Source organism: Rhinopithecus bieti, unplaced genomic scaffold (assembly GCF_001698545.2).
Source record: "Rhinopithecus bieti isolate Rb0 unplaced genomic scaffold, ASM169854v2 scaffold_36869, whole genome shotgun sequence".
NCBI classification, from domain to species: domain Eukaryota; kingdom Metazoa; phylum Chordata; class Mammalia; order Primates; family Cercopithecidae; genus Rhinopithecus; species Rhinopithecus bieti.
In genome coordinates, this window is record NW_016815448.1 from 299,487 (window position 1) to 309,916 (window position 10,430).

The following is a 10,430-nucleotide window of genomic DNA, read 5'->3' on the forward strand; positions in this document are numbered from 1 at the left end:
CATGTGTTTAGGGCATGTTTTGATTAGGGCAACATTCTCAGAAACGGTGCACATTTGCTTCTGTGTAAGTGGTGATATCCCATCATCAATCCACATCAGTCATCACTGTCATGTACACGTGTCACTACATGATCCAGGGCAACACTGAAACTTAACCCTCAGCTTCTGGGTTCCTCCGTTATGGTCGAAGTCAGCCCAACAGTCGTGAAATTTAGCCTTAGTTTGAAGATTCAACACTATACAGATCATTACACAAATATTGAAAACCAAGCTATGGGAATGGAGACAAAAACTAATATACAACCCCAGCCACCATCTATTGTTGTTAGGGTTTCCTGAGGTCCCAGTGCTATGGGAAGAGCTAACTTCTGACACCTGACTACTCAAGCTTCTTAACTAGATTCTCTGCCATCCTGGGGCTGTAGCCTAACCTTAGGTGGCAGAGCAGGTGGAGATGACCCAAGAAACTTACAACCTCAAACCAGGATGTCTTATTCAAGACTGAATTCCAACCTCCAGGGGGCACTGAGTGCTCTGTCCTGGAAGGGAAAAGGGTAGCCCCGCTCTGCAAGTGGCAGATGGAGGAAAACGAGGCTGCTTGCTGTGACAGGAACTCATGGGAATGGGAGTACAATCAGTACAATCTCTTTCCTCCCATTCCATCCTGACCCACTTGGCAGGGAACTATTCTACGGTTCCCCCAGAGATCCCTACAAAGACACCCAGGCAATCAGAGGAGACACAGATGAATCAAAAGCAGGGTTTATTTTTCTATCAATCCCCAATCCATGTTCCAGCCAATGGATGAAGGGTGAATCAAGCCCCATGTAGACTCTTGGTAAAAACAATTCTAACGTTCTAAAAAAAAAAGCCAACACACTTCTTTCTTTTTGAAAAGCTCCCAGGCCTTTGGGAACAGCTGAAACAAATTCACATCCTGAATAGGTCTGTTTTCTCTTAGGTATTCGGATGGTTCCTCTCTGCTGCCACTTCTGCACAGATGAGGCACTGATAATGGCCTGCAGCTCACTCACAGTCCTAACTCCACGTCACCCCATGGTTTGATAACCTAGAACCACGTTATGATTTCCATTTATAATGCCCTAAGAACAGCTGAAAAGATCTGTATTAAATTCTGAAAACCTTTATTGAGTGAGAACTATTTGCTGGGCACAGGCTAGGCACTGGGCAGTGATTCTGCTGGTTCTGAGAAACATAAGTGGTACCATAGGGAGGTGTCTCCTCCTAAGTGGCAGGAGGATGTTTGCTGGGAGTTAATTCCTCCTCTGCTTATACCACATGTGGGTAGGTACAGAACTCAGGCCTTGGGAACAGATGCTGTGCTCTCTTCTACAGGTGCTATGTGGAAGAACCAATAACAGTTGTTAAATAGCTGTGGAATTTCCTCCACAATCCACATAGTGATGTGTCTCCAAGGAGCTCTGGGTCATGAGGCCAATGTATGAAATCTTCACTGAAGTTCTAGGGAAAAGAAAACCAAGAAGAATTAATTATGTTTAGGGGATGAAATAAGCCATAAAAATGTCCCAGGAAATTTTTTGCAAGTTCAGGCAACAATACCCAGGGGCCCCAGGCACATACCCTCATGGTTATGTAACCAGGAGGCGAGAAAATCTTTCCACATTCATAGAGATACTGTGCCAGGAGGTGGCCTTCTAAACAAGGGTTCTCAACTGGGAATGATTTTACCCCACAGGAGACTTCTGGCAATGCCTGAAGACATTCTGGGTTGTTACAACTAAGGGATGGAGGGTTTACTACTGGGATCTAGTGGGTAGAGGCCACAAATACTGCTAAACATCCTACAATGCACAGAACAGCCTCCTACAACAAAGGGCTGGCCCAAAATTTTCACAGTGCCAAGGCTGAGAAACTCTGCTCTAACCCCTCATATTTCATGTCTGCAGCAGTCTTGTCACTTGCAAATTTAACAGTCATGATTCCAGAAACAACCCTAAAGGTCCATGACATGTGGTAATCTGTGTGGCTAGAGAGGAAGTCTGGTCAAATGCTCAGTACTTAACATGTTGAGAAAGCTATTCTGTTCATGACTGTCTCATTTGGATTCTGAGGGGACATTGTGTTTAGTTAAACTATACCCATTTTATGGAGAAAATGTTTGACTGCTCAGGGTGACTGGTGATTTGTGAAGGGTATGTGGACACCACATCTAGAGAACACCAAGGGTCTACTGTATCTGTGCCTGTGAGGCATTGGGTGTCCCCTCGGGCTAGATGCCTCTGCCCTGTGGCCACACAGGGGCCTCCTGAGCAAAGGTGGTAGGCTCACACACCCCACTTTCCCAATTTCTTCTAATTCCATTCCTTGACCTTTAAAGTATTTCCAGCTTCAAGTTTCTTTCCCCAGATTGTGATGGGGGCAGAGATACCCTGCTTGGGCAGTTATAAGGAAAATGGGGAACTTATAAGAACGTATGTACTTTTCAAAGAATTATCCGTCAGGATAGGGAAGAGAGACGCACCGCATGAAGATCACTATGTTGTGCACCAGGATATCAGGTACCGTGCAGAAGAAGCTACCAAACAGCAAATATGGAAATAGTTAGTGTTTTTTGTTTGTTTGTTTGTTTTAAAAAGCCTCAGCAGAAGAGTGCAGAGCTATACTGTCCTGTTTGGGGTGAACCCCCTCCCCCTTCCGACCTCAGTGCTGCCAAGGCTCGTCAGCTCTCAGTCCCTGCCACTGTCGTTTTCATCCTCCCACAGCATCCTACCACTTTCTGTTTTTTTCAAACCCATCATATAAGTGCTGGCGCTTGGAACCTCAGTGGCTTAACGTTGTCTTTTAGAAGTTCCAGCACTTCCGTCACATATCAAATAATACATTCTTCAAATACATGCATAATAATAATAATACATTCTTCAAATAAATCTCAATACATCCAAAGCCAGGGAACCTATAGGCCAAAAGCTGAGACCTAAGGCAGGACCAGGCCCCAATCAATGAAGTATGACTTTGAATCCCTTTCCTCCAGTAGAGAGCACACACATAGAGAACAGTGTCCTTACTACACATAGGAAAACGGTCCTCCCATCTCGGCCTTCCCGGTAAAATTCACCTGAAAATAAGATACCAGAGTTGGTCTGTGACCAAGCAGGCTTGACACAGAACAGTGTTATTAGCAATTCAAAGACCTTGGGTCATTTTTCCATCACATACAAAATACTTCCCTGAGATTGTCCCTAATACAGTCTATGAGCCTCTAATAGATACTGCCAACCTCTTCCCTTTTGAGAGGCCAATGGACCTCAGGCTATAACTCCGCTGCTTCTTAATTTGTAGCAAATCTTTTTCTCTTACAAATTATTCTGCTCCCCAGATGCTTAAATGCTAGCTGGTTTTTCTCACAATTATTTATAATTACAGGGCCCATCAGGTTTTCCTCACCACCAGTTCCTACAAGTAGAAATGAGAAGACAAAAAGGAAAGTGACACAGCTATGGCATTCCTGCAGCCCCCTACTCTTCTCTCAGGCCTGTGGGGCAAGGTTCCTAAAAGAACAGCATACCAGTTGCTCACTCCGAGGTGGAATAAGGGAGACGTTAGTAGTCACATATGTACCGACCACTGTGTTCATGTACTGAATCTGGCTGGACAAGCTGGTCACTGCCACCGGGTAGAAGTTGGAGTTCCTGATTTTCAGGGTGGCCTACATCGGGGCAAGTCAGGAAACAAGTGTAAGTGTCCTGGGTCCCAGCCTGGCAGGTGTACAACCCAGAGAATGAGACCCTAAGGCTTACCATGATGGTGAGAATTACAAGGGAGTCTTGCTTATTAAATGTGACTTTCACCACTTTGATGCCGTCATCATCCACAAGGACTGAATGTGGAAACAGGAAGAAAACCACCAAACCAGATGCCAGGAGACAAAGCAGGATGGACAGGAGGACATATTGCTTACTGCAAATGACACAGCACATGACCGACCCAGGCATTCAGATATCAAAGTTCAGTGTGTCAAGATTAAACACAAAACCAGGAAAGAGAAGGGAGTGAAAGGGAAGTTCCAAGAGTCAGGAACCATAAACCAGTCAAGAAGCAGCGAAGCGGGAGAAATCTTTTAAAACTCCTTTGAACACTGTTTGCACTCTGGGAAGAAAAGCTGAAGAAAGGAGCTATGTGGACAGAGACAGTCCCACACCTCCCAGAACACCCCACTTTCCCAATTTCTTCTAATTCCATTCCTTGACCTTTAAAGTATTTCCAGCTTCAAGTTTCTTTCCCCAGATTGTGATGGGGGCAGAGATACCCTGCTTGGGCAAACAGTTATAAGGAAAATGGGGAACTTATAAGAACGTATGTACTTTTCAAAGAATTAACTGGCATTCACACATATAGAAAGAGATTAGGGACAGAAGTAGGTATTAACAGGTGAGAGGCAGGTAACTCACGTTCGCTGAGGGCGCAATCTCTGATCACTGTGTGGGATCAAAGCCACCAACTCATTTACTTGCTCTAGAAAAGAGCCAAACAATTATTTTGTAAATCCCATGTGTTGGCAGTACTTTCCTTCATGTCTCACTTGAGGCTGCCACAACAAATATTCTTCTGGAATGAGACGTTTTTAAAAACACTAGTGAAATTCACATGTTGGGTCTAATGAACAAGAAACAAGAAAGTGCCACAAATTATAAAACATCTATCAGTGCTGCTAGCGTAGTGACGTGGAAGCTGAAAAACCTGGGATCCTGTTCTGGCTTTACTACACCGACTTGGCAGAGTCGTTGAATCTCTCAAGGCCATGGTTTCCTCGCCTTTCATATGGAAGCTTTGGAGTAAATTATTTGTAAGGTTCTAACCAGCTCTAAATTTCCGTGATTCTCCAGCTCAACTGTTAAAGATTTTCTGAGGGCCAACTTGTTAATAGTAATAGATGATCCTGTACCAAGGTTGAGTATTTGTCTCTCTCTCCTGACCTGATATATTTTTCTGACCTTAGGCTGTTAAGGATTAGCTGTCCATTTCCTTGAAAAGCAGCTTCCAAGATGGTTTCCCTGCAAAGCTGTCCCAGTCCTTGTGAGTGACAGCGATAAAGAAAGGTGCCTGTCAACTAACCCCACAACATAGAGCAAATGGAATATTCCAAACCTCAGGAAAAGAACAAGAGTGGAGGTGAAGAAAAGAAGAAAGGGTTGGAAAAATAAGGAGAGGAAGAGAAGTTGTGGAACTGCCCAAGTGTATTAAGTCAGTCGAACTGGCTCCTGTCCAGGGCACTGTCTCTGACTGTTATGGTATTACTGCCTACAAGAAAAGTTGTCTGGGCAGACAGGAGAACTCCAAAAGTACCTTGGGATTCTCATCAGGGAATCATCCCTCCGTGATCACCTGTTGGAATGTAGCCTGTCCCCTGGCACGTGAGACAGGTGATGCTATCTCTCCCGGTGAATTCCACATATGGGAACTGAGCAATGGCTTCTTCCTGCTCTCGTTCAGCCAGCAAACCGTCCCTGTCATCTTCTTGCTTTCGCCTGCAGGAGGAGGGGCGAGCAGCAGCTGAATGCTGAGACCCCATGGCCGTGATATGCCACTGGTGTCATGTCCTAAGATGAAAAGAGGGAGTGCACGTTAGCGGCCCCGGTGAATCACGACAGAAATCGCTTTTTTTTCTTTCTTTTTTTTTCTTCATGAGACGAGTTCTCTCTGCTCACGCCAGCGCCCCCCGCCACGCGCTGGACGTGAGTGGCACGATCTTGCGACGCTCACCTGCACAGCTCCGCCTCACCGGAGTTCACCGCATTCTCCCCTGCTCGCTCGCGCTCACGCTCGGACTACCCGGCGCGCCACACTTGCCCGGCTCAGTTTCTCATTGTACTTCTCTTAGTATGAGCCACGCGCGTTTCACCCCGTGCCTTACGCAGGCATGGCTCTCGCTCTCCTGACCATCCCTCGCACTCCCGCTCGCGCCCTCCACCAGTGCCTCGCGCGATCTCACCGCGCGTGAGACCACTGCGACCCGGCATTGCTTGTTTCTATAAGAAAATTAAAAACGCAGAAATAACAAGTTGCCGCCCTGGGTGTGGTCCCAACAGCTGTACGATTTCCATCGGGACCCCCATTTTGTAGTACTGCTCCCCACTTCCCTCTTATCCGCCACTCACAGCCGGTGGGGGTGGGGAGGAGGAACAGGGCCTGCCTTTCGCGCACCTGCCTCGATCCTCACCGCCCTGGGACTTGGGGCACCCCCACTCCCACCTGGTCCAGCCTCGCCCCTTCCTCTTCACTATTTGTAAGCTCTATGCCTTCCTCGAGCAACAAACAGGCACCAAACTGATAAGGGGCCTTAACGATTCCCATTCTTCTCCACCCCCAGCCCCAGGAGGCGGGCTCAGGTCACGCCCCCTGGCAAAAAGCGATGCTCTGAGCCCACCAAAGTGGCCCAGGCAGGAGCGAACGCCAGCGTCCCAGACCTGGAGGGCACGAACTCTCAGTAGCTCCTCTCCAGCCGCTCCCGCGACCACCTGCCAGCTTGAGGACTTACCAGCCTCTTCGATAGGCGGAGCGGCACGCACTCAGCGCGCAGGCGCTAAATGCCAAGCCCGCTCGGGGGATGCCGGAGCGCGCTCGCGCGTGCGCTCTTCGTGGCTCCGGAGGCCTTCCCGTCAACGTCGCCGCTGTCTCGCTCCCTCGGTTCCGGGAGAGGGCGGCAGAGAGCGCCGGGGAGCCGCGAGCCTGGCTGTCCGGCCGGGGTCGTCTGCGGAGTCCGGAGGATGCTCTGCTGTTCGCTAGATAGGCTGGGAAAGGCTCCAGTCAAGTTTCCCGAGCAAAACACTTCTCTGCTGCAAGAGGAGGAAGGTGCTGCCGGCTACCGAAGCCATTCTGAAATATTCTTTAGAGCACAGGAGCTGTGTAGTCGCTGAGGTTACACAGATGCAGAGCATCCAGAGAAACTGCCTTTGCAGAAATTATGAGAAAACTATGACGGTGAGAGAGATCTGACTTACCCAATTCCACCTTGCTTCTAATCTCCAAGCTGCCCTTGTTCATTCCTGGGCATAGACCAAACTAACTTTGGGAGGAATTTAGTTTATAGTTGAACTTCGAAGCAAAGATAACAGCCCTTTCCCAAAACAAGCCCCTTTCTTGCCTGGGGACCAGACTGCCTTTGTAAGACTAACAAATTAGCCACAAGATTAGAAATTATGGTTTAGGAGTCATCCAGCCAGAGGTCACAAGATTCCAAACCTTCCCAATTGCTCCAAGGGATAACATCACTATTGTAAAATCTAAGATCGGTGCTGGGGATATTTTTCAGACCCTGCATTCTGAGGCACCAGATGGCAGTACCCAGACCAGTTATCTGGCTCAGCCAGTTCTGCAGTCCCACCCAGGATTAGAAGTAAGAAGAACCCACTTAGAACCCCTATGATTTCATCTCCAACCTGACCAATCAGTATTCCCCACTGTCTGGTACCCTACCAGCCAAATTATCGTTAAAAAACCCCAGTCTCTGAATTGTCAGGGAGACTTATTTGGGTGATAAAACTCCAGTATCTCATTCAGCGGGCTCTGCATGAATTAAATTCTCTATTGCAATTCCCTTATCTTGATGAATTAGCTCTGGGCAGTGGGCAAGGAGAACCCGTTGGGCAATTACATTGGAACCTGTCCTCAGTCCAGGAGTGGAACCAGAGGCTTCATCGACCCCTCCAATACTGTAGATAAAAGTGCTGCTTGAAGTCTCACTCAGAGTGGCCCAGTCTGAGGGAAAGCTTCCATGGGGAGTCCTGCTGGCTTCTCGCAGGAACGTACCCCAGAGCTGAGCTTTGCAAGCCAATTAGGTGCCAAGAGGCACCAAGGAGTAGACTCATTCTGTAGTAGGGACCCCTTTCCCCAGACCGCCACAAAAACAGGCACGCACACAAGAGGTTAGAAAGCACTTTTTGTTTGTTTGTTTGTTTGTTTGTTTTGAGATGGAGTCTCGCTCTGTCCCCCAGGCTTTAGTACAGTAGCACAATCTCAGCTCACTGCAACCTCCACCTCCCGGGTTCAAGCGATTCTCCTGTCTCTGCCTCACAAGTAGCTGGGATTAGAGGCGCCTGCCACCACGCTTGGCTAATTTTAGTAGAGACAGGTCTCTACTTTTAGTAGAGACAGGTCTCACCATGTTGATCAGGCTGGCCTGAAACTCCTGACCTCAGGTGATCTGCCTGCCTTGGCCTCCGAAAGTGCTGGGAATACAGGTGTGAGCCACCGTGCCCAGCCTAGAGGGTACTTTTGAATGGGTGGGTTTATTTGTTCGTACTGCCAGGTCGAGCCCAGCCTGCAGCAGAAAGGGTTGAGCACAGGCATTAACCAGGTGAAATTATTAAAGATGATGCTGAGGGAGAGGAGATATTCTGAAATGGGATGAATAAGGGGCCCACTTGTCAATGGAGAGGTAAGCTGGTGACCCCTCAGGTTTCTGCCACCTCCATATTTTCCTCTTTCTCCTGTGGGGAATACCAATGTACCTGCTGTTGTCTAGCCACCTGCCTGACCACTGGCCACAGTCAGCCCACTGAGTCTTTAGTAAGAGGCAACGAGGACCCTGTACTTCCCCTCTCACATCTCTGATCCGCCTCTTCTCCTTCTTGAAATGTTTTTTTTTTTTTTCATCTGTTGGGTCACAGAAAATGATTCCCCAAAATATGGTGTTTGAGCATACTGAGTGCTTTTGAGAATTAAAAGAAAACAAGCTTCAGAATCAAGGTCCCTCTAACCTTGTCTTGTTCCTCCCCTCAACCCCAAGCACAAGGGAAGAATCTTTCTGGAATTTCCTTGTCTCATCAAGAAAGTTCTTTTTTGTTTTTTTTTTTTTTTTTTTTTTTTTTTTTTTTTGAGACAGCGTTTTGCTCTGTTGTCCAGGCTCAAGTACAGTGGTGCCATCACAGCTCATTGAAGTCTCAAAATCTGGGGCTCAAGCAGTCCTCTGTGAAACAAGAATAAAACTAAGCCTCCTCTACCCCCAGCCATCTGAATGGACTCCTCCTCTTGGCCAAGGGCGTTGCAAAGTTAACCTGAAAAACTAGTTCAGGCCATGATGGGAAGGGGAGTCACACATGCCTCATTACCATTGTGAAAGAAAAATAAATCTCAGGACCCCCAAATCATGAAGCCAAGGGAAAAGTCAAGCTGGAGACTATGTCAGGCAATTCTGCCTCCCATTTTATTCCTAAGTAAGGTAGCTACAAAGATCAAAAGCTACATACACCCTTCACAATTTGCCCACAAGGAATTTCCTTGCAGACAAAAGACAGACAGGACTCAAAGTCATCCTTCTGAGGCTCACCTGAGACAAATGTGTATTTGATTTCCTCCTCTGCCCTATGGTGTATGTAAAAATGCAGGTGTACTGAACCAGACCAAAGTGTGTATTCAGTGGAAGGCGGATCTAGGACTCAAAAGAATGCAACATTTTGTCTCTTATCTACTTCTGACCTGAAAGACCCCCACCTCGCCACCCTTCGAGTTGTCCTGCCTTACTGGACACAACCAGTGTAGATCTTGCACATAATTATTGTTGTCTCATGTCTCCCAAAAATGTTTAAAAGCAAGCTGTACCTGACTACCTTGGGCACATGTCGTTAGGACCTCCTGAGGCTATGTCACAGGTATGTCCTTAACCTTGTCAAAATAAACTCCTAAATTAATTGAGACTTACCTCTGATACTCTTTTGGATTATACCTCCCACCTCAACCTCCCAAGTAGTTGGGACCACAGGTGTGCACCACCATGCCTGGCTAAGTTTTAAATTTTTACTAGCGATGGGGTCTCCCCATGTTGCCCAGGCTGGTCTCAAACTCCTGGGCTCAAGCAATCCTCCTGCCTCAGCTTCCCAATGTGCTGGGATTACAGGCATGAGCCACTGTGTCTGGCCAAGAAAACTTCTTACCAAGAGTTTGTATCCCATCCCTGACATATCATGATCTATGGCAGAGAAGACTGAAGAATGCAATCATGCCTGGATGGAATTTTTCACAAGATAATGCCTGCCTTTCCTGCCCTTTCAAATTGCAAAGAGAATCATTTACAAGTTAATGTGCCTGCCTTGTCTATTCATTCTCCCTAATCATTTACTGCTCCTCAAAAGAACTGCTTACATTCCCCATCTTCTTTCTCCCCTGGAAAGAAGGGTTATATCATTCTCACACTGCTATAAAGAACTATCTAAGGCCAAGCACGGTGGCTCAAGCCTGTAATCCCAGCACTTTGGGAGGCCAAAGTGGGCGGATCACGAGATCAGGAGATCGAGACCATCCCGGCTAACGTGGTGAAACCCTGTCTCTACTAAAAATACAAAAAAAAATTAGCTGGGCGTGGTGGTGGGCACCTGTAGTCCCAGCTACTTGGGAGGTTGAAGCAGGAGAATCGCTTGAACCCAGGAGGCGAAGGTTGCAGTGAGCCTACATCG

The 10,430-nt window shown here is 47.4% G+C and overlaps 1 protein-coding gene across 3 annotated transcripts; it reads right to left on the minus strand.

The window, feature by feature from the left end:
* Positions 1-746: 746 nt before the first annotated feature.
* Positions 747-6,606, minus strand: TMEM106C (transmembrane protein 106C). Of its 3 annotated transcripts, none has more exons than XM_017853155.1 (8): positions 6,518-6,606; positions 5,365-5,579; positions 4,431-4,494; positions 3,780-3,939; positions 3,548-3,688; positions 3,048-3,097; positions 2,504-2,557; positions 747-1,482 (listed from the first exon to the last, which is right to left on the minus strand). In XM_017853155.1, exons 2-8 carry the CDS (start codon positions 5,549-5,551, stop codon positions 1,386-1,388), a joined length of 753 nt encoding a protein of 250 aa, XP_017708644.1. In that variant the 5' UTR covers positions 5,552-5,579; positions 6,518-6,606; the 3' UTR covers positions 747-1,385. The 3 variants fall into 3 exon arrangements, with proteins under 3 accessions (XP_017708644.1, XP_017708643.1, XP_017708645.1); XM_017853154.1 differs by having other exon boundaries at positions 6,447-6,604; XM_017853156.1 differs by having other exon boundaries at positions 1,396-1,482; positions 2,462-2,557; positions 6,447-6,537.
* Between the last annotated feature and the right edge of the window lie 3,824 nt (positions 6,607-10,430).

Bases quoted from the DNA above. Each gene is read 5' to 3' on its own strand.
- TMEM106C (XM_017853155.1), bottom strand. From the start codon at position 5,551: ATGGGGTCTCAGCATTCAGCTGCTGCTCGCCCCTCCTCCTGCAGGCGA. The intron at 3,940-4,430 runs GTGAGTTACCTG...TGTCATTTGCAG, and splicing joins AGATTGCGCCCTCAGCGAAC to TAAGCAATATGTCCTCCTGT. The intron at 3,098-3,547 runs GTATGCTGTTCT...TCTTATTTTCAG, and splicing joins CACCTCGGAGTGAGCAACTG to GTGAATTTTACCGGGAAGGC.